The sequence below is a fragment of the Mchenga conophoros genome, linkage group LG6 (assembly GCF_057382185.1).
Source record: "Mchenga conophoros isolate Kocher_MC1m ecotype Shallow Benthic linkage group LG6, M_conophoros_male_GT1.1, whole genome shotgun sequence".
Lineage (NCBI taxonomy): Eukaryota > Metazoa > Chordata > Actinopteri > Cichliformes > Cichlidae > Mchenga > Mchenga conophoros.
Genome location: NC_140531.1, coordinates 4,546,056 through 4,570,149, shown reverse-complemented (window position 1 = coordinate 4,570,149; position 24,094 = coordinate 4,546,056). Strand labels below are relative to the sequence as shown.

General features: G+C 40.2%; 3 protein-coding genes across 3 annotated transcripts; 1 reads left to right on the top strand and 2 right to left on the bottom strand.

Annotated features, from left to right (window-relative positions):
- Window positions 1–616: 616 nt before the first annotated feature.
- On the bottom strand, window positions 617–7,782 carry commd1 (copper metabolism (Murr1) domain containing 1). The gene is made up of 3 exons (XM_085275902.1): window positions 7,600–7,782; window positions 3,822–4,112; window positions 617–1,124 (listed from the first exon to the last, which is right to left on the bottom strand). The coding sequence occupies exons 1-3, from the start codon at window positions 7,771–7,773 to the stop codon at window positions 1,017–1,019; spliced, it is 573 nt and encodes a 190-aa protein (XP_085132028.1). The 5' UTR covers window positions 7,774–7,782; the 3' UTR covers window positions 617–1,016.
- Window positions 7,783–8,875: 1,093 nt separating this feature from the next.
- LOC146571911 (uncharacterized) lies at window positions 8,876–13,604 on the bottom strand. The gene is made up of 4 exons (XM_085278550.1): window positions 13,538–13,604; window positions 13,169–13,206; window positions 12,900–13,015; window positions 8,876–10,961 (listed from the first exon to the last, which is right to left on the bottom strand). Exons 3-4 carry the CDS (start codon window positions 13,013–13,015, stop codon window positions 9,413–9,415), a joined length of 1,665 nt encoding a protein of 554 aa, XP_085134676.1. The 5' UTR covers window positions 13,169–13,206; window positions 13,538–13,604; the 3' UTR covers window positions 8,876–9,412.
- An 8,747-nt stretch (window positions 13,605–22,351) lies between these two features.
- On the top strand, window positions 22,352–24,032 carry LOC146571910 (histone H2B 1/2). Its single transcript, XM_085275900.1, has one exon. The coding sequence runs from the start codon at window positions 22,377–22,379 to the stop codon at window positions 22,749–22,751; it is 375 nt and encodes a 124-aa protein (XP_085132026.1). The 5' UTR covers window positions 22,352–22,376; the 3' UTR covers window positions 22,752–24,032.
- The last annotated feature ends 62 nt before the right edge of the window (window positions 24,033–24,094 follow it).

The following is a 24,094-nucleotide window of genomic DNA, read 5'->3' as shown; positions in this document are numbered from 1 at the left end:
TGCCGCCCACTAGATTATGGTGTTCCATGTATGCCTTGCCTGCTAGCATCTTGCACCCTGCTGTTATGTGCTGGATTGTCTCACGTGCATCTTTACACAGCCTGCACCTGGGGTCTTGCCTGGTGTGATAGACCCCAGCCTCTATTGATCTTGTGCTCAGAGCTTGTTCTTGTGCTGCCATGATTAGTGCCTCTGTGCCGTCTTTCAGTCCAGCTTTGTCCGGTCACTGGTAGGATACACCCCATGTAATTTATTTTACATGAATTAAAAATCTACTTTAGTCATTTTAACTGAAGATGTCACGATTAGCATTAGTTATGATTTTTTAGCTAATTACTGTTTGGGAAATATGTTCCTTGCTACCAGATACAGTTAGCATGTTCATACAAACAACTGAATGTAATAATACCCTAATTTGATACCTGAATCTGGCTAATGAAATTTGCACATTTCTGATTTAGTTTTGTCAGGCTGTAGACAGTTGAAAGAGTTTCCAATTATTACTTCACATGTAGTTTAAACACAGTTTTATCCAACACTATGGCCATGAAGGTGATGCTGAAGGAGATAGAGATTAAAAAAAATATTAATAGTAAAAACAAACAAAAAAAACAACTTAATCTTTCTGTCCCTTTTAATAATAATAAAAAAACAATTACACGTGGGATACTTCTTATTTAGTTTTACAATATCTACAATTATATTGTAATACATTGCTTTTGTTCACTTTAGTTTCATCGCATTTCTTATTTCTCATAATCCCAGAATCCCAAAGCTTTGCAAACTATATTGCAAAAAGAGGAATAGTTCTTCTTTAATGACCACTTATTCTCAGAGGACGACCACAAGTATTATCTACTAGAATTGATAGTGGTGTGTATATCTGTACACGTACACACCACTTTCATTTCTGATAAATCTGTGAGCAAGTGGAAAAACTTTGCCTCAACACAGCACTCTTAGTCACAGTTATCTTTCTGTCTCTGCTGTTTGAGATAAACTTTCAGGAAGTACTTTCAGGTACTGTGAACAATTCTGTCGATGCTCTCCTGGATGTCAGCCATCTTCTTCAACACTTGATTGACTTTGGTTTCATCAAACTCCAGACACACAAACTCTGAGTCCTGAGAAAGACAAAAGAACAGAGGTGTTAGAGGCCAGTGAACGGATTGAACATAATGGGTCAGCAACTAACGATATTTCCAAAAAGAATTTAAATATTATTTTCCAAAACAATGATTCAGTCTACTTCTTAATCAATAAATAATTACTGAAGGAAGCAATATAATATTCCCTGCGCATCATTCAGTGATTGCGGATAAAAATAGAAAAACTTTGGTTTAATTCCTAGTGTGAAGCTGAAGAAAAACAGGGGATTCTGCAGTGATGATGGGCATCCTATCATTAGGCCTTTTCTGGGATTCAAGACTTGAAAGACACCTTAGCAATTCATTTCACCAGTTACCAGTCTCCTCCACCTTCTTCCTCAGCCTTTGAGCTTTTATTAGCTACATTTAAATTGACTTGAATGGGGCAATAATACTGCTGAACAGTAGTTCAGTGGCATTGTGCACATTGAGAGTATGTGCTGCTCTGGTCTGCCGATCTGCTTTCTCTGAGCTAAGGAACCTGCAGAAAAAAATACACCAAAAAGAATAGACTCCTCAGTGTCAGCAGCTGCTCAGCGGTACAGCACATTAAGTCATCTTAAACTATGTTTCATTCTGTATCCAAAATATATGAAAAACAGTCATGCAGGCTTTGGCATTTACACCATGGTTGACTGAGCCACTTCCTGTCAGGTCATTATGCATTCTAAATCAGACAGCAAGTCATAGGAAATGACACCAGCATCAACTCTACACATTAATATCAGCTTTGTATGGTGCTAAAGCAATTATTTAACTGCAGTCTGTACATCCATGAGGACATATAGCATACCTAGTTTGGTTCCAAATGTGACAAGAACTAGAACTACAAGGGTACTTCATGATAAAACAGTAATAGTTCTTGCAGGTAGAAGAATCATAGCTGCACGTAAAAATGCAGCTGCATGTATATACTGCATTATATACATGCAGTATATAATGTATATGTTGCAGAAACTCAGAGGACCAGAAATCCTGGTAGTCTGGACATTGCTGATTACACACACACACACACACACACACACACACACACACACACACACACACACACACAGAGCTATGGTCATGTGGGCTCATAGCAACGTAAATGTGATTTCCTATGACTTTTACTGACAAATGGATTTCTTCACAAAGCAACAACAGCTTAAATCAATCAGAGGCAAAAAAATCAAGGTCATAGACATGATCCAACTTTTAAATTCTTTACAGTCTCTTTATGTAGAGGTAGAAGTGCCTGTGGCAGTATAGATTTGGGGATTTTTTTTCTATTATTACAATATTGAATTGTTTAAAAAGCAAATATCCAACAGTGATCCAAAATTTAAAGAAGGCAATGCTCCTTCTCCTAAATCTGAATATACATTTGAATACACTACAAAGGTAAGCTAATATTACCACTTTTACAGAACTTTTTTTCAGCTCTAAAACTGTTCAGGGCACAGAGTAAATTTAAACCTCTCATGGGACTGAGGCTCACTAAAGTACGGCCACACTGAAACCTGCTCTTTCAGCTGTAGTTAATTAGACAGAATGACACCACCATGAGGTTAGTTCCATAATGGCCTCTCCGTTTCACCCCAAAGGTTACAGAACCAGTTATGGAATGGATATCAGTCAAATCATAAATGGGTACTTAGAGTTGATGTTGCATAACAGTAAATGACAAAGCTATTGCTGTCAAACTCTACTGGACAGAGTATAGTTACGTCCCACCCATATCGAAAGGCCAAAACAATTCATGACTCTCCCCTGGCTTTATGATGTGTAAATGCGCTTACATGTCCATTTGAACTGCTAGCAATAAACTCATAAATGTGTGGAGTGCTGCAGTAAAGAAGCGGTGCGGTGGTTAGTACCATACCCCACAACAAGAAGTTCCTGGGTTTGAATCCAGTCTAGAGTCTTTCTGTGTGGCGTCTGAGACTCAGTATACCTATATTTATATCTCTAATGATTTCAGGCTACTAAAGGCATCTTAATAGTGTTTCAGTCCTTTGTAACATATTATAGCCCTCACTTTTCCCCTTGAGCTAATGTAATTTTCAAAATATGATCATTTGTGCTCCAGCTCTGCTTTGAGAAAATACTGTCAAACATCCACAAACTCAAATCCTGAAGCATAATTAATCGGCATATATAAAATTTTTGGTCTTTCTAATGTGATTGTATGTCTTGATGCATGAAACCAGCCCACTAGGGATACATCTTTCACCATCTTACAATGCTGTGATTGCAGCCAATCTCCAACTCTCTGTAAATGGTACTCATGGCCATTGATCAGTGGGCTTTGATCAGTGGTCATGAGAATTTGCACAATTACGATGAAGGAACTGTCCTTCCGGGCTGGTTGCAGTCATTATGCAAATGTACTGTTTATAAGGTTGGGGAAACCTGCAGTCAGCTGAGACTGAAGAAGTCACCTGGATGAGTGACGAAACGTTTCTCCCACTGAAAACGCTACGTCCAGATGAACAGAATAAACTTTTGGAGATAATGGGATTGTACTATTAGAAAAGTCATTTAGGATACTTTATAGTTTTAATTATGGTGGCACATTTATTTTTAACAAAAATGAAAACAGGCGAACGTAAATTAGCACCTCACTACATCCTTGGAAGCTAAGAATGATAGTTTGCGTCAAAGAAAAAAAAAGAAACTGGAACTATAGCTTACTTGTCCTGTTCTGCCGAGCTCGAGCTCCACCAGGGCGACTGGGCCGCTGTGAGCTGTTCCCCGTCTGCTGGCTGCAGCCTGGAGATCCACTCTCCAGGAAAGGCCCCTGAGGCTGGGCTCCCAGCGGCTATGAGCCACCAAACTTTCCTTAACTCGAACTCGTTGGCTCTTCCAGAAACGAGAGAGTGCAGCGGCCTGTTCAGCGCTCAAGCCACCACCACCTTGTTTCTTGGTCTTAGCTGTGAGGAAGGCCTCCAGCTGGGCATGGTCCATGTCTGCTGTGGCGATGGACTGAGAGATGCAGAAAAGAGGACGATGAAATTCAACAAACCTGGAGCTCTAATGTCTTGTAATCATATCGCTACAGCAGTGTCGTGTGGTGACTTTTATGAAAAGGCAAGCAGTTTACTTTAATACTTATATAATACTACTAATATTGATAAATACTTTGCTTCATTTTAAGACTTTTTAAGGACCGGTTTATTTTTTATTATGACTTGATATAAAATTAGAACTTAAAGAGTGTGTACTTTCTTTTTACCTTTACTGTTTCCAAAACAAGAAGTATTTTCCCCATGACATTTATTTGGAAGCCTCATGTAACCAAAGTGGGTGCATTTTAACTGGACAGTGTATTCGGTCTTTCTATACATTCAGACAGTCTGTACTTTTGACATTTGTATTTTCCCTGTTTGGGCAAATCTGCCCCGAAAAATACCTTTCACAGGCACTTCATTTGTTTCCAAAAAAACCCCAACTCCTCCACAACAAAAAAAAATAAAATATTTTGGGCATTGTAGGTACTGAGTAGGATATTCATGTTAGTGCTGCCCCCTATTGACAAAAGAGAAGAACCAGTGGAAAAATTACAAACCAGTAAATGGTTTGTCACCCTTACCTTAAACATTACAAAAATAATAATACATTTTAAATGTTTTAAATTCTTTCAAATTTAAGACAGTCCAGTCAGGATTTAGCTATTTTATCTGAAAACAATGTGTTAAGCTGTTATTTAATGGAATATTTCTGCCTAGCATGGAGTAAAAACATTAAATGTATTTAAAGACACTAGTCAAACAAAAATCCATTGATAAAAACATAGAAGGAAAAGGAGGAAAAGAAAAAAGAAAGAGTGACATAATAACATTTAAAGTTATAAGTAGTAAGTCTGTTTAAACAGCATTTTTATGAGATTTTTTGAGATATTTTATCACGGCTGTTACAGTGGCTTGCAAACTTGAATTTTTCCACATTTTGTCACATTACAGCCACAAACATGAATCAATTTTATTGGAATTCCACAGGAAAGACCAACACAAAGTGGTGCACACTTGAGAAGTGGAACGAAAATCATACATGATTCCAAACATTGTTTACAAATAAATAACTGCAAAGTGGGGTGTGTGTAATTATTCAGCCCCCTGAGTCAATACTTTGTAGAACCACCTTTTGCTGCAATTACAGCTGCCAGTCTTTTAGGGTCTGTCTCTACCAGCTTTACACATCTACAGACTGTTCTCTAGGTTCTGTCTGTCAGTATAACAAGAAGTCGGCCATCTTGGATACAACTTTTGTTTTTTCAGTAGGAAGAGGGCCATGTGACACATCAAACTTATTGGTAATGTCACAAGAAAAACAATGGTGTGCTTGGTTTCAACGTAACTTTATTCTTTGAGTTATTTACAAGTTTCTCTTTGTTCACAGCCACTGACATGTCGAAGAGGTTAACGCGTGAGGAGCAGATCGAAATTGTGTTGATATCTGGTGAACGCAGTAACCGAGTCATTGCAGCAGATTTCAATGCAAGACCCCCTACGAGAGCACCCATCTCCCATGCTACAGTTAGCAAACTGCTTGCTAACTTTCGTGAAACTGGTTCAGTGTTGGATTTGCCAAAATGTGGATGCAAGAAAAATGTCACTAATGAAGTAACATCAGTGGCTGTCCCAGCTTCATTCAGCAAGAGCCCACAGCGTAGCACTCACCACATGTCACTGGAGAGTGGCATTAGTTGAACATCCCTCCGTCTCACTAAAAAAGCCCTTTGCATAGCGGCTGATCCCACACACCCAATGCAAAGCTTCTTCAAGCTGCTGCCGTCGGGGAGGAGACTGCGGAGTCTCCAGGCCAGGACCAGCAGGCTGAAGGACAGCTTCATCCATCAGGCTGTCAGGAAGCTTAACTCCCTCCCGATTCTGCCCCCTCTCCCCTCTCTCCTCCACGGTCTCACTGAACTCTGTCACACACACACAAACACACACACTCTCTGACTCACTCACTGGCCTGCACCAGTTACCAGTCACTTTGTGGAGCATTGGACTGCCATTACCTCATAAGACTTTGTTGTACACTTTCTCTTACCGTACATTACCAAATCTCCATTTGCACTATTTGCCTATTTGCACTACTCTGCCTGGCTTACACTCAATGTCACTTACCCATTATATTGTATATTATATAGCTTTCTTGTTATATGTAAAATTGTATTTATTTAAATTTTTACTTTTTAATTATTTTACTTGCATTTTTTAATCACTTTTATATTTAAATATATTTAAATGTTCATTTGCTATTTATCTAGGGAGTGAAGAGTAACGCAATTTCTATTCTCCGTATGTCCTGTACATGTGGCAGAATTGACAAATAAAGTTGACTTTGACTTTTGACTTTGACTTTGATATTAGCTACTCACAAATGGCACCCTTACAAACTCCAGCTACTGCAGCATCTCAACGAGGATGACCCAGATCGGCACACAGAATTTGCAGAATGGGCAAAACACAAATTGGAACAGGACCCTCAGTTCACGCAGAAGATTTTGTTCAGTGATGAGGCAAACTTTTATGTGAATGGTGAAGTTAACAAACAAAACACCGCTATTGGTCTGACACTAACCCACATTGGATGGAGCCCTCCAAGACTGTTGGAGCAACAAAAGTGATGGTTTCAAGTTACGTTGAAACCAAGCACACCATTGTTTTTCTTGTGACATTACCAATAGGTTTGATGTGTCACATGACCCTCTTCCTATTGAAAAAACAAAAGTTGTATCCAAGATGGCCGACTTCTAAATGTCCACCATGGTCACTACCCATCTTGAGGAGTTTGCCCCCTCACATATACTAATGTGTCACATTAGTATATATTGCGCTTTTACTAGTCCCTAAGGACCCCAAAGCGCTTTACATATCCAAATTGGAAATTATTCTTTTATGATTATTCTTTTGCACACATTCACACACTAAGGAGCTGACATCCCCTACCCCCAACATAGGTTAGCCTTATGTTGCCTTGTACATAAAAGAATAATTTCCAATTTCTTCCTGGCAATGAGGCAAGCAACCCATTTGACTCAATCATTGCTTCACTTGTACTGGAAGCAACCCAAGGCCAAAGTACTGAAATAGCAGAAACTACAGAAAGCTGACTTTAAATGCTGGGAGTCCAAACATGGCGACACTCATCCATAAAAAGAAAGACAGTTCATTTGACAGATGTGTTCATGAAGACTTCTTCGTTCGGCCGCTCTTTTAAGAGAGAAACATTCGGACAATGTTCTGAGTTGCGTTTTAACAGATATTCTCACGGTGCCTCTCATTAATGTGTGTTTGTTTGCGTGTTGTGCATTTCTGCATGGGCACAAGCATGCACTATCACGCAGACGCAACCCTTTCTCCTAAACTGAAGTGAATATTAGTGAAAAGAGCAGAATTGCTTGGTCTCGACTGCCACTTCAGCATCAGGATCATCAGTAGTGCAGGGTGCCGTGTTGTATTACCTTTAAAAGGCCTTTCATTTTGTCGTGCAAAGCTGTGAACTCGTCTGGCGACATCTCGGGGTAGAGCTCGCTTTTCAGCAGCTCCTCTGTGATCTCGCTGTTGTTGTAATATACTTTCTGTGCGATTCCATTTAACAAGCTGCTCAGAGACTTCATCGCGTCTACTTCCGCCATGTTTGCTCTTGTGGTCACATGAATTGCAGTACAACACGGCATTGTGGGACTTGTAGTTGCAGATTCCGACGGCAGCGCTTGACATGTATCGTTTCATCCAAGCCTCCTAAAGCGAACATCAGAAACTTTGCTAGACAAATTGTGAAAAATCATTTGCAGTTACAAGGCCAATTTACCAGATAAAATGAAGCAATTGATTTATGTTAAAACGAGCAACATGCTGAGTTTTATCAGATGTTTTGACAGTGCGCATTAGTGTGGATTTGAAAAGATTTCTACATTTGTGTGTGCATAAGCACAAATAGGAGTATTATGCACATATGAACATAGTCGTGCACATATGAGCCCATGTTCACTGAGAAGTGAAAAAGGTGAAACAGGCATGCTTATGTAATATATACCAAACTAAAGTTAAACTAGTAACTACAGACAATATGTCTAAAAGAAAGGAACAAAGACTGGAGAAGAATTTCAGAAAGCAACAAGGAGCTAGAAAGGGTGTCAGCAAAAGAAGGGACAAATCTACAGTTAGTTAGAAAAGAAGATAAGAGCTCTTTACAGAGAGACTGTCAAGAGAGACCAAAAGAGAAGAAAAAAAGAGAAAATATAGACATTTTTTAAATGGCCTGAAATATCCCATGTTTTTTAAAATGTGTTATTTATTTAAATCTTTAATGCATTTTAAAAGCAATGCTGCAGAATTATTAAATCAAGAGCATTTAGACATTGATTCAATTCATTTGAATCACATTGCAGTCTGACTATCCATTTTTACTGATTAGCTGGCCTATTTCACCTGAACAATGTCCATCTAAAAAAAGAAATAAAAAGTGAAACAGTAATGTCAGTACAAACTGTAGTGACTGAGGAGTAATATTTTGATAAAATAGCTTTAACAGAAAACATGTATAAAATGGCTAAATGTTATATGCAATGCACTATCCTGTTCATTGAACACATAACTTTAAATGTCATGAGTAATAGTTCAGAGAATTTGGTTTCAGGATATACAGAAAGTGCAGTCCTTTATTTATCAAAGCAAGTCTAATAGTACCATAACACAGGAGTTTCCAAATGATTGACACAGAGACCAGAATGCATGCCAAGCCAAGCTTTAATCAGGAAGAGCAGAACATTAAAGTTTTGATAATGTTTAATCTTTGACTAAATGAAATAGTAGTCAAATCTCTTTAAAGTCCCTGTTTTGTGACTCCAATTCATGATTCAAGACAAAAGTTTCAAGTTGATTGCTCCTACCACAGATCTGTAAGAATGTTTCACAAAAGCTCATTAAATCAGTAAAAGGTTGTAAAATTCTTAAAGTGGACATATTCTTTAAATTTCTAGTGTCATGTTTCTTTTTATTATTTTCAAATGTATTTTATTCTTTTTTTAAACCAACATTTTCTGGCAGCTCCTTGAAGGTTTAAACAGCAGGTCACATGGGACATGATCATATTAACTCACTGACAAGTTCGAAAGCAAGTTATTTTGTTTATAAAGGCCAAAAAATGAGAGTTATGCTAGCATAAAAAACAACAACTAAATCTATGAAAAGGAAAAATAATGCAGTTTCTCAGAGGATCTTCCTAGCTTCACTGGGTTACTTGTCAGAGTTTAAGGCTATGACAGACCTGTTTTACCTTAACCATGCCATCCCCCATTTCCCTCTACGTTTACCACCTCTTCTACTCTTGTTGCGTCCGTTGCGTTTGCTTCCTCTTCTGCCTTTGCCCTGTTTTCTGCCTTGCTTGCTTCCATTTCTACGTCTACCTCCTCGTCCAAGCTTGCTTCCTTTTCTACCTGGGCCTCTTCGTCTAAGCTTGCTGCCTTTTTGACGTCGGCCTCCTCGTCCAAGCTTGCTTCCTTTTCTACCTGGGCCTCTTCGTCTAAGCTTGCTGCCTTTTTGACGTCGGCCTCTTCGTCCAAGCTTGCGTCCTTTTCTACCTGGGCCTCTTCGTCTAAGCTTGCTGCCTTTTTGACGTCGGCCTCCTCGTCCAAGCTTGCTTCCTTTTCTACCTGGGCCTCTTCGTCTAAGCTTGCTGCCTTTTTGACGTCGGCCTCCTCGTCCAAGCTTGCTTCCTTTTCTACCTGGGCCTCTTCGTCTAAGCTTGCTGCCTTTTTGACGTCGGCCTCCTCGTCCAAGCTTGCTTCCTTTTCTACCTGGGCCTCTTCGCCCAAGCTTGCTTCCTTTTCTACCTGGGCCTCTTCGTCTAAGCTTGCTGCCTTTTTGACGTCGGCCTCCTCGTCCAAGCTTGCTTCCTTTTCTACCTGGGCCTCTTCGTCCAAGCTTGCTTCCTTTTCTACCTGGGCCTCTTCGTCTAAACTTGCTTCGTTTTTTACATCGACCTCCTCCTCTAAGCTTGCTGCCTCCCCTGCGTTTGAAGCTTCCTCTTTGATTTCCTTTGCACTTGCTCATTTGACCCTCTTTTCCCCTACCTGAGCCTGGAGGTATCCCACTGTCTATGTCAGTCCCTATACCAGTGCCTATACCCGTGCCTATGTCATTGCCTATGTCATTGCCTATGTCATTGCCTAGACCAGTGCCTATACCCGTGCCTATACCCGTGCCTATGTCATTGCCTATGTCATTGCCTATGTCATTGCCTAGACCAGTGTCAAGGCCTGGTTTAGGTGTTTCTACATCTGTACCTTGTTCTTGACTTGACAGGGCTGGGTTTGCAACACATGTGGGTGTAACATCTCCCCCCGAGGAGCATCTTGTGCACTGAAAAGCATCATCTCCAGGTGCATAACAACGATATATGTTGTTAAGCCCAAGTTTGGTAATCTCAAGATTCTTAAATGATTGAGTCAGCTGAGATGTGTCTGAAGCAGGAACATCAGCTACATTAGAAAAAACAAACGCATAATCGCTCCAGTTATTAGTGATATCACTAATGTTCAAAGTGATACCTTCGTCATTTGAAATTGGAGAGTTTTCAGAGTAGATGACGAGAACGTTACCCTCACTACTGTTTATGAATGGTTGTATGTTATGAAGAACATGTGATAGTGCCTGTGACTGTGTCGCTGCCACCACCCTGGTGCCTTTGTACACTTGGTCCTGTGAAATGGCTCCTGTCACGCTGTCTGCTGGGTCATTCTGAAGGACTTCTTGGAGACTGCTTGGATCTTGATTCTGTGGGATGTTCAAAGCCATGCTGAAGGAATCACCTAGTTCATACCTGCCAAAAATATAATATAATAAGTATAAACTGCACACTAAATTTGGACTACCAGTGATGATCTGGGCTTTGTCAGTGAGTTGTAAAAGTATATTTTGCATTGAGTGTCTCGAGGGTACCAGGGAAAAAGAAAAAAAAAAGAGCCGTAAATGCCTCACACAGATGATTAAAATGTATTTTATGGGACACTAATGGGACACTAGACATAACAAGCAATCCTCTGCATCAAATTCTTTTTTTTTCTCTTTTTTTTAAAGTTCCATATTAAAAAACAAGTTCATTTTATGGTACATTTTATTCTAACGAATAACAAAAGACCCTGAACAACCTCGGAGTCCAATTATTGATCTACTATATATAACCTGAGGCATAGCTGGACTGGCCATCGGGCATACCGGGCAAATGCCCGGTGGGCCGATGGTGATTTTTAGTTTTCTTTACGTTGTCAGCTGCCTCTTCTTCTCTCATTCTCTCCCCCCTCCCTCTCCTGTTGCTACTTCAATCATGAAACTGATCAATGATCAGCTGATCGGCTTTTCTCTCTTGTTTGTTTATCGCCCAGTTTGCGCCAGAAAGAGGAAACCAGTGGATGTCGTGCTAAACAACAGCAGCACGTTTAAGCTTGATCAGCTGTTGTTAGAATTTATTTAATATTAATTTCTAGTATCAGCTGATGTTTGCTGGAGCCACAGCTGTAAAGCTGCTGGTCATGATGTCGGTTTGGTTATCTGGTGAGATGGAAACATGAAGATGAAACCAGGAGATGTCCTTACTGGATCATCAGAGCTGAACAGGTGATGGAGAAACAGGTTTACCTTTTAGGTGACATGAATGAGTTGAAGGGAAGTTATGAACTGTTTCTGAGAGACAAATAACACCAGGATCCTTTTCTATGTAGCTGACAGCTGGTAACTGTGCAGGGGCGGGTCTAGCAAAGTGTTGCCAGGGGGCCAGGTAGGGCATTAACAGGGAGAGGGGGGCACAAAGAAATACTTTTCTTTCTTACTCTCATTTAAAATGTCTCGCTTTTAAAAAATAATAATCTGAATCTTAAAACCAAAGTTTTTATCTGATATAAAATGTATAGAAATCATACATATACCAACAAGACAGCGTACTGTTACAACAGCGTTTGTTTTCATTCAAAGGCTTCATGGCTTTACCTATAATACCTGGTGGGCCGGTGTCTAGTCAAAATGCCCGGGATGATTTTTTTGTCTCAGTCCAGCCCTGGCCTCAGGTCAATCAGGTCTCACACTCACAATCCAAAACTCATAAACAGCTTCTTCCAAAGGATAGTTCGTACTGTTAACAATCCACCCCTGCCCACCCAGATCACCAGTCTGAGTAACCCTCATCACTCAGGCCACTCACACGGACTGTATTCAGACCAAATCTTACTTTGCACTACTTACAAGCACTTTGCAATTATTTTATTCTCCAAAGTTATTTTTGTATATATGTCTCTTGTTTGCTATTTATTCCTGCTGTCTAATAATTAGATGTTATTCCTGCACACTTGACATGGAGCACCCATAATTTTGTTGTACGTGTACATTGTATTCTATATATACTATTACTATAGATTTTCATTAACAATTACTTACTACTATTACTATTAATAATAATAATAGTGATATCATTATTAAACTAAAACATACTATTGCAAATTAATAAATAATAATAATAATAATAATAATCTTTTATTAGGATTTAAAGCTCATTATAATCACTTTAAACAACAGAAAAACTGCAGTGTAAAATAAAGTCACATACTTTATTTCATGTATAGTTGTAATACAAAGGCTGAAGTCATAGAGAGATGTCTTGCCTTCAGGTGACTCAACAGATCGATAATAGCACAAGCAGATTAGAAGAGCAGTGATTAGATATAATATCACACATAAAAACCCCAAAACCCCACTTTTGTCAACTCACTTGTTCTTGACAGCTGCTACAATGTTCGTGAGCCAGTCCTGGTTTACAGCAGCCAAAATGTTTGGAGGAGACAGGAAGAAGGCTGGCACCATCACCAGCCAGCACAGGCCAGCCATCTAATCAGATCAGATTTAACAACACAGTGGTTTTCACAAACAAAACTGTTGTGTCTTAACCAATAAACCATAACAATCATAACAATTAAACCAAGTGAATGTTTTAAGGAAACAACACAAACATTTAACATGATATCGAGCTGCCTCACTTACCTTCACATGTGTTGCCAGCTACTTCTGGTTATAATCCCCTGTTGAAATAACACAAATAAACCTTTTTATGTAGATCAATAGTTAGTTTATAAATTAATTCATCAGTTTACAGAACAATCAGTTTGCAATACTTGACAGTTTTTTATGCAGAAATGCAAAGCATACAAGCTTTCAACTTTTCATTGATGGTGTTTATCACATTTTTATTCCGGTTTTGCACTTTCTTTGAAATTTTGTTTCATAAAAATATTAATCAAGGAAATTACCAACAGGTGACAAAAACAGACAATGACAAAAAGTAGTTGAACAGCTTGATTTTTACCAGCAAAAATTAAAAAAATCTAAAAGCAAAAAACTTTATTGCTTTACCTTTTTTGGAAAAAGAGACGATGTCAATACCTCCTGGTTAATTTCAAGTGTGTAAAAGGGAGATGCTAAAAACGTAGACACAGTACCGGGGAAGTTTTGGTTTTTTATAGAGAACAAAGTGACCACCCCCTGGTAGGCACACCATAACCATATTTGAACATGTCTGTAGAAAACTATGAAATCAGTATGTGATAATAGATAGAAAAAAAATTGCTTTTTTATTTGTCATCTTCATTTTGGAGGAGAAAAAAATAACAGAAAGAGAGAAATTCAACTAAAGAGGAAGAAAACATTTAGGTTTTTGACCACATCATGACTAAGATGTTTTTGCAGAGAACAATGCACAGAAAACAGAGATAAAGATAATAGCTAAACTAAAAGCTGGAAAAGAAGCTATGGACATGCGAGGTGTTATTGCAGTTACAGTGCATAATTTTTTGAAGAAATGTTAATTTTGTTTTCTCTGTTTGCTGCTGGAATCATGTTTATATATTTCCACTGTAAGGACTCATCACTAGGATGAGTGATGAAATGTTTCTCCCACTAAAAACATGTTGTCCACATGAACAGAATCAGCTTTTTGGGATTTCACAGATTACTTTAAATTTCTAAAGTAATTTGCAGACATTTTTAAACAATTTAAGTTTAGGAAGAGAAAATGTTTTGCTCTGGGAGTTCAAACAGAAAATAATTCAACAGAAATGATGACAGCATAACAGATATAAATTAAGAAATCCTTCTCTACCTCTTGTGCATACTACAAAATTGCGACCTGTTTGCATCGTTGCTCTCAAAACACTTATTAGACTTCTTGGTCATAATATGCCATAAAAGCAGAATATACTGATTAACACAAGGATAAGACCTACAATAAACAACATCCAATAACCCACAGTGACTAGAATTCTGCTGTATGTAGACTCATTTTCATAACTCTGACAGTCTGTGCATTGCCTCAGTTGTTTCTGAAACCTTGTGTCTCCTCTGTTTTAGTAAAAGCAGCTATTGTTCATGGTTTTTTTTCTGTCAAGTTTTGCTCATGACGGGAGCAACAAAAAGAATTCAGTGCAGAATTATAAGTGAGTCTTATCAAACAGCATGTTTCTGCTTTTCATCACGTGAGGGGAAACAAAATAAATATAGGCTTATAGTGTTGATGCTGAGCTGTAGCACACAAAGAGCATCCTCACTTAGCTCCTCCTGTTCTCCAGATGGCTCAGCCTCTGTGTGGGGTGATGGTGATGGTGTCCTAGGTTGACCTATTTGCTCTGTAAGCAAACTGGTAGGGGTCGAGGGAGGGGGATAGAGAGTTTCTGGTGTGCTGCGACACTTTCCGCTCAAAACACTTCATGACTTCAGACGTGAGGGCTATAGTTCTGTAGATTACTGAAAAGACATGAACAGGAAACGGATGGATGAAGAAATTAGACAAAACTTAAGTAGATATGGAAAATATTGACAGTGTTTTACATGTGTATGTGTTATGTTTGCCTACTGGTGGTGGTCAGAGGGCCCGGTGGCGCCAGTGTCCGGCAGCCTCGCCTCTGTCAGTGCGCCCCAGGGCAGCTGTGGCTACAATGTAGCTGCCATTACCAGTGTGTGAATGTGTGTGTGAATAGGTGAATGACTGAATGTAGTGTAAAGCGCTTTGGGGTCCTTAGGGACTGAGTAAAGCGCTATACAAATGCAGGCCGTTTACCATTTACAGTGGGGCAAAAATGTATTTAGTCAGCCACCGATTGTCATCATTTTAGGTGGGGGAATTTGCACAATCGGTGGCTGACTAAATACTTTTTCCCCCACTGTATGGGGAAATAAACTATTGCTGCATGACCCAGTATGAGCTCGTTGAGCTGTGGCTTGGTGTCATTTGGAGATGAAGATAAGATAAAGACTTCTGCTTGATGGGTGACTAGTTCCTCTTTTAAATTTTGCCTCTTCATGGCTTCATAAGAAAAAGGCAAACAAAGATGTAGTCTGGGGCACAGGTTATATGCACATGGTTCATGGTACTGAAAGCATCTAGACCAAACTTCACTCCTTACCTCTGGTGATAAACTTGATGTTGTGAACTGATGTGCTCTGTGAATGAAAAGAAAACTCATGAAGAACAAAGCATTTGTTCTTCATGAGTCATTCAGATTAATTCAAAGAGGAATTAATCTTAGCCAGAATGACGAGACTTTGATCAGGGCCTCTGATCTGCCACTTTCACCTTTGGTGCCCATGGAGCAAAGTTAGAGAGTCACACTGTTATATTTTCCCAAATGTTTTTGTTTCAACCACCATTTGGCAGACAGTAATGCAGAACACTCACATGAAGACTGAGTCTAGGGGGTTATTTACTAATGACAGGATCCAGAATTGTAGATGGCAAATTGCTGGCTGTCACATTTCAATGGGCTAGGTCATGTGTAGTACTCCAGGTAAGTACAGGGAGTGTGCTCAGCATGAACAACCACTAGAACTACTTTATGCAGTCTGGCAGAAAATGGATGAATGAGCTGCGTAATAAAGATATGTTGATGAAACATTTCTACCAGTGAGATATGGAGCTGTAACTGTTTGGAAGGATTTCAGAAGCCATTGCATTCTTGTACCAGCACATAGTGTTATGATGTTTTTTTCATATTGTTCTGGCTATGATCTTATTAGGCACAATGCATCTTTACTGTCAGTGTGCTGATGTACCAGCCATGGCAATGTGTGGGAGTTTCCCCCCACGAGGGACAATTGACCACCTAATGATCCTCTACCTAATCACATGAGCCAAGGTGTGAAAACGGGTGTAGGTCACAATCAGCCAAGGTTTCGGGTGAGCTCATTGTGAAACCTGGCCCCATCCTATCATGTGATTTCCTGAGGTCAGATGGCCCAGGATGTGAGTGGGCGTTAAGGCGTCTGGGAAGGGATCTCAAAACTGGATTATAGATGGCAGACAGCTGGTGTCGTAAACCACCACCTCTGTTCATTTGTCACCCTAGTTTATATTTTTTTGTTTTTTTTATTACCCTGTTGTGTGTTACCGTTTCATGATTTATTTCATTTGTCACTCAAATCAAACAATATCTTCCATGTAAATGGGGCACACCATCAATTTAGGAGACACTGCACAAAGTGAAGCCCCTAGCCAACATGACCAACATGCATACTCAAATAGAGAGGAAATTAAGGCCTACAGTGAAGATCTTGGAGTGATTGTAAATTGGTTTGAAGGATTTTGCATGACATAATTATATATTTTCCACTTTTCATGTGTTTTTTTGGAATACTAATAGATGCACAAGATGGGGTGATATTTGGCATGAAATGGCAATTGAATTGGACTGCAAAAATAAGTCAAGCCAACATGGCTTATGGGTGTCAAGCAAACACGCTTGTCCTGATCCCAATCCTGTCAGAGTCTCCTGCATGAGGTGGGAGATGTTGTCCAACAGGGATAAGTAAGTAAGTAAGTAAACTTTATTTATTAAGCGCTTTTCGCAGACAGGCAATCACAAAGCGCTGTACACAAATATTAAAATAAACAATAAAATCAATAGACATTATATACAATGTAAAAGATCAAATGTAAATAATGTAAAAAAAATAAAAAAAAAATGAGATGAGATGAGCTTAGTCACCATTCTCCTGTCACTCACCACTTCCAGTGGGTCCAGAGGGCATCCTAGAACAGAGCTGGCCCTCCAGATGAGTCTGTTCAGTCTCTTTCTGTCTGCTGCTGAATCGTGGTCAGCTGCAGGAAACTAAACAAGCATGTTGAGCTATCATCACGAGTCTTTAAGCTGCTGCCTTAGCATATAAGCAACATATCTTGATGCTTTGTAATATTATTTTCAAAATATGGAAGCTGTACAGAGTAATGCACCTGTAAATTTGTGAATACCCCATTAAGAATAATTCAGACTGCCTTTTAATCTATAATATAAACAGAAATATATTTGTTGGTGCTGAAAATTCATTAGTGGAAAAACTAACATTTCAGCTTAATTTGATTTGTATTTAGACTCTTTTAATCCAATTGGTCTTTTGAGTTAGCTTTGGTGATTACTTCCTCCAAACCATCAACATGTCATTTAGACCTACAGGACTGTTCAAGCCTTCACGCTGGCAGTAATCAACCACTTTCTCAAAAATTCTTGAAAGAGTAGTTGTAAAACAGTTAACTCATCATCTACAGAAGAATGTTTGATTTGAAGACTTTCAGTAAGGCTTCAGAACTCATCAGAGTAAAGAAATGGTGTCAGCGAAGGTCACAAGTGATCTTTTTTTAGATCTTCTTACCCACCTTGGATATAATATATAATATAATTTGGAAATTTAACATGAATTCTTTGACTTGAGTATCGTTATCATTGCCACACTTTACTGTGTTGTCACAGCATAACTATTGTAGGCTGACTAATCATGTTACAGTTTTTTCTGATTGCTTAAGCACATTTTTTGTAACTATTGGCTAATTTTGCAAAACTCTTCACACAAATAAGAAAACCTGTCACCCAATAATCAAAACATTGTAGTTCTCTTGCAAAAGCAAACACAGCTAGATTAACTCTTCACACCTTCATAAAAATGGTGTTTCCGTATCAAACAGTACACACAAGCCATCATCTACTAAGCACACAATGCGCCAACTGCACACTGATGGTATGAATACAAAACACATCTGGCTTTTGCTTTCTCTGTGCACAAGGTAGGCTATGTCAGTTTGAGCTCATACTTCTGTCATAGATCCATAAGCATAGAGGGATCCAAACTTCAAGTACTGCTGTTTATTCAAACACAAGTGTTTATTTCCAAGTATAGGATTATTTGCAATCGCCATAATGACTATATGGGTTACTTGGTCTGCAGTGAACATGCTTCCTCTGCCCCAGCATCTGGTCATCTAGCAATTCTGTAAAGTAACAATTTCAGTATTTTTACATCAATGGTATTGGTGTGTTTCTCATTGGCATATGGCAGTGCTACAAATCTTTGTGCGAAGTGACTGTACTCACCGATTCTCATTTCAAGATGTCCTTATGGTACTTGCTACAGTGTAGCGGCTCGAGTTAGGCTGGACGGGTTGGCCAGCTACCCTCAGGGTCATTACATGGTCCACTATTGTAGCTCTGATGTCATCAGCAATTCTATTTCTTACTCTTCCTACCCTTCCTCTCCCCCCTCCTCGTCTTCCTCTTGCTCCTCCTTGTCCTTGTCGTCCTCTTCATCCTACTTCTTCACCTCCACGTCCTCTTCCTCGGCCTCCTCTACTTCTCACTCTTTCTGCTCCCTCCATTGTACTCCGCACACACAGCTTACCTGTATTATAGTGCTTAGGCTGATTGCAAAGTGAACTAATTATCTAAAAGAGTTTTCACATGTGAAAGTGTGCCAGACAGTTGGCAAATTAGTGTTAATGATAGCCATACTTCATCTGCTCTGCACTACCCGACTCACTGGACCCTCTACAGTTTGCATACCGCCACAACAGGTCCACTGATGATGCCATAGCCCTGACACTACACACTGCCCTGTCACACCTGGAGAAGAGAGACACGTATGTGAGGATGCTGTTTGTAGATTACAGCTCAGCATTCAATACCATCGTTCCCTCGAAGCTGGACAGGAAACTGCAGGATCTAGGACTGAGCAGCTCCCTCTGCAGCTGGATCCTTAGCTTCCTGTCTGACAGACGCCAGGTGGTCAGACTGGGCAGCATCACCTCATCCCCCATCACACTGAACACTGGTGCTCCACAGGGGTGTGTACTGAGCCCTCTCCTGTACTCACTCTACACCTACGACTGCACAGCCACTAACAGCTCCAACATCATTGTGAAGTTTGCGGACGACACTACAGTGGTGGGTCTTATCACCAACGGTGATGAGACGGCTTACAGGGAGGAGGTCAGCGCCCTGACCCACTGGTGTCAAGACAACCATCTCACCCTCAACGTCGCAAAGACAAAGGAGTTGATAGTGGACTTCCGGAGGTGCAGAGAAGTACACACCCCCATCACCATCAACGGCGCTGCTGTGGAGAGAGTGAGCAGCTTCCGGTTCCTTGGAGTACATCTGGCTGAGGATCTTACGTGGCCAGTACACACAAACAAAACAGTGAAGAAGGTGCAGCAGCGCCTCTTCTTTCTCAGGAGACTGAAAAGATTCGGCATGAGCCCCCGCATCCTCAGGACCTTCTATCACTGTGCCATTGAGAGCATCCTCACTGGATGCATCACCACCTGGTATGGCAACAGCACCGCCTACAACTGCAAAGCTCTCCAGCGAGTAGTGCGGTGCTCTGAACGGATAATTGGAGGTGAGCTTCCCTCCCTCCAAGACATCTACAGGAAGCGCTGCCTGAGGAAAGCGGGGAGGATCATCAAGGACTCCAGTCACCCCAGCCATAAACTGTTCAGACTGCTTCCATCAGGAAGGAGGTTCTGCAGCATCCAGTCCCGTACCAGCAGACTGAGAGACAGCTTTTTCCATCAGGCCATCAGACTGCTGAACACGTCATAGACACCTCAGCTTCACTACTGGAACTTCAACATTATGCACTCCACACTGTATATAAATGCCACTTGTTTTGCACATATTCAACTCTGTATATTTTATTATTATTATTATTATTATTATTTTATTTTATTTTTTTACTATTTAATTTGTAAAAATGTGTATACACACACACACACACACACACACACACACACGTAGGAAAATATTTAGTATACACATCCAGAAATGCATACACTATTATATATTGTACATATATTTATTAGTTTCAGGTTGGCCATTCTTGTATTTTGCTCGTTTGTGTTGTTGTGTTTGCACATCTCTGTTGCTTGTGGGGCTCGCACACAAGAATTTCACTCGCATGTGCTGTGCCAGTGTGCCTGCACATGTGATGTGACAATAAAAAGTGATTTGATTTGATTTGATTTGATACATGTGTATACTTTTGCTAGGAGTGTGTTGGAAATTTGGTAATTGAGTGTTGTGCAGTGAATTGTGCCTACAGTTTTGCAAAGTGTGTGTTACAAAATTGCAAACTGAGTGCAAAGCAGTTTTTGTGCTTTTAGTTTTGCAAACTCAGTGAGTGGTTTTGCTATAGTCTGAATAGTTTTAGAAATTGTGCTACAGGAATCACAGTTAGGGTTTAAGCATTCAGAAAAAACTGTAAGAGTGCTAAATCTGAGTAGCTGTTAGTGAGATGCACATTCATTTCTTGTAAAGAAATACATCATCAAGATTCTTGCAGAGTTGAACTGATACATACTGATACTAATATATAAATAAATGAAAGCGCTTCATTTATTTGAAGCGCTTCCACTGCAGCTGTTGAAGCTGCAGTGAAACACATCAACATCTTGGTTACACGTGACATGAGCCGTTTCAACCACGCTTCAGAGCAGCGTTTCAAAACTACTGCGCTTCGTAAGCTCGTCAGCATCGAGTGTTCTACAGTTCTTACAGTTTTTTCTGAATGCTTAAACCCTAACTGTGATTCCTGTAGCACAATTTCTAAAACTATTCAGACTTATAGCAAAACCACTCACTGAGTTTGCAAAACTAAAAGCACAAAAACTGCTTTGCACTCAGTTTGCAATTTTGTAACACACACTTTGCAAAACTGTAGGCACAATTCACTGCACAACACTCAATTACCAAATTTCCAACACACTCCTAGCAAAAGTATACACATGTATGGCTATCATTAACACTAATTTGCCAACTGTCTGGCACACTTTCACATGTGAAAACTGTTTTAGATAATTAGTCCACTTTGCAATCAGCCTAAGCACTATAATCCAGGTAAGCTGTGTGTGCGGAGTACAATGGAGGGAGCAGAAAGAGTGAGAAGTAGAGGAGGCCGAGGAAGAGGACGTGGAGGTGAAGAAGTAGGATGAAGAGGACGACAAGGACAAGGAGGAGCAAGAGGAAGACGAGGAGGGGGCAGAGGAAGCATGTTCACTGCAGACCACGTAACCCATATAGTCATTATGGCGATTGCAAATAATCCTATACTTGGAAATAAACACTTGTGTTTGAATAAACAGCAGTACTTGAAGTTTGGATCCCTCTATGCTTATGGATCTATGACAGAAGTATGAGCTCAAACTGACATAGCCTACCTTGTGCACAGAGAAAGCAAAAGCCAGATGTGTTTTGTATTCATACCATCAGTGTGCAGTTGGCGCATTGTGTGCTTAGTAGATGATGGCTTGTGTGTACTGTTTGATACGGAAACACCATTTTTACGAAGGTGTGAAGAGTTAATCTAGCTGTGTTTGCTTTTGCAAGAGAACTACAATGTTTTGATTATTGGGTGACAGGTTTTCTTATTTGTGTGAAGAGTTTTGCAAAATTAGCCAATAGTTACAAAAAATGTGCTTAAGCAATCAGAAAAAACTGTAAATGTCATCATCATCACTCTGAAAACGCCAGCATGGTGTGAAGATAACAAAGCTCACTGCCCCAAAGAAACACTGCTGCTGCTGAGGCCCAATTCACTACTGTAGACTGTAGTCACATCTTAAGCATTTTCTAGCTTTCAGTCTGTGTCTCCCTAAATCCTCCATATTTGCCATACAGAGCACTACATTTACTGCTCATTTAATACAAATGACCGTTCCAACAAATGAGGAAACGATCACACAGACCACTTCTTTGTTAGACGCGCGCCTGTTGTAGCACAATTCATAGATTTCCTCCAACGCAATGTCCGGCCCACTGTGCAGCTCAGCCAATGAGAGCCGAGGGCCTGCGCAGTGATATTAGCATACAGGCTGTATAAAAGGAGCTGCTCTCTGTTACACAGCTCATTCGTTGCTGCAGAGTATCGAAGGAACAAAATGCCTGAACCCGCGAAGTCCGCGCCCAAGAAGGGCTCTAAGAAAGCCGTGACCAAGACCGCCGGCAAGGGCGGCAAAAAGAAGAGAAAGACCAGGAAGGAGAGCTACGCCATCTACGTGTACAAGGTGCTGAAGCAGGTCCACCCCGACACCGGGATCTCCTCCAAGGCCATGAGCATCATGAACTCGTTTGTCAACGACATCTTCGAGCGCATCGCTGCCGAGGCCTCTCGCCTGGCCCACTACAACAAACGCTCCACCATCACGTCCAGGGAGATCCAGACCGCAGTGCGCCTGTTGCTCCCCGGTGAGCTGGCCAAGCACGCCGTGTCTGAGGGCACCAAGGCCGTCACCAAGTACACCAGCTCCAAGTAAACTGATCCTGCTGTCAGTCAACCCAACGGCTCTTTTCAGAGCCATCCACTCTGTCCTGAAGAGCATACGTTCTACCTTCAAACGTGCAGTTACTATGTTGCCAACTACTGCAATCGCGGAAATGCTTCTTTGTCACTAGGTGCTATTGATCCGCTACATTGACCCAGACTCAGGAAATGTCTTGTGTGTATGTGTGTTGTGGAACGATGACAAAGTAACTACAAATACAACATTAATGCCACTTTATGTTTGACAGTCTTTCAGTGCATTTCAATGGCTCCCCTGTGGGCGGCGCCTCTGCTGCATTTCCTGTAGGACTGAGAGGAGGAGAGCCACCTCTGTCCCCAAAGCCACTCTGCTTTTTAACTCCAGCCCTTAAGACCATCTCCCACACCTGTAAACATGAACTACTCTACGCTCTTTTTGTGCTGCCACTTTATTCACTTTTAGTCACTTAGTTATTTATTCACCTATTCAGTCACTTTAATTTTAAAACTGTGTATATGCTGTGTATTTATTATCTCATTCTTATTGCCTGTTTATGCCCTGTCCTTGTCTTCAATGTCGTGCTGCTCCATTGTATCTTATTTGCCCCTTGGGGATAAGGGCTGATTATTATATTATTTTTTTACATATATATTCTGATTTCCAAATACATTCAATACAAAGCAAATTCCAAAGAACAAATTGAAAACAGTACTGAACACAAATGTTGCTCTGGCCAGTTAACTCATTTTGACAGTTCCTTTACGGTGTGTGAAATGGAAGTGTTTTGTGTGTTGTTGTTGTTGTTGTTGTTTTTTTTTTTTTCTCCTCTGATATCCAAAGTTTGTCATTTCACAAAAAATTTGCATAGCAGAATCCAAAGAAGCAGTAAACTTAAAATTTAGTATCAATTTGTCTGTATCGTTCTGATCTGGGGTTGCGCCGTTTTTCTTATGTTGTACATTTGCACTTTATGTGGTCCTGTGTTGATTGTCCTATGTAGCACCACGGTCTTGGAAGAACGCTGTCTTGCTTCACTGTGTACTGTAGCACTGCACATGTTTGAAATAACAAAGCCACTTGACTTGATGTGCTCGTAAACACTATAATCACTAGTGATGTGCGATACCACTGATTTCCTTTCCGATCCGATAACGAGTAATATTCAGGGTGGTATCGACGATACTGATCCGATACGATACTTTGTACAAAAACGTATTTTATTTATTGTATCTCAAATTATAGCGTCATAATGATTACAGGACATAAGATTACTTGTTCTTATCACTTAATAATGCAGGGTTCATCATATAGAAATAAAAAAACTAAAGTTGTGCCTATTTGAATCTAATTCATAA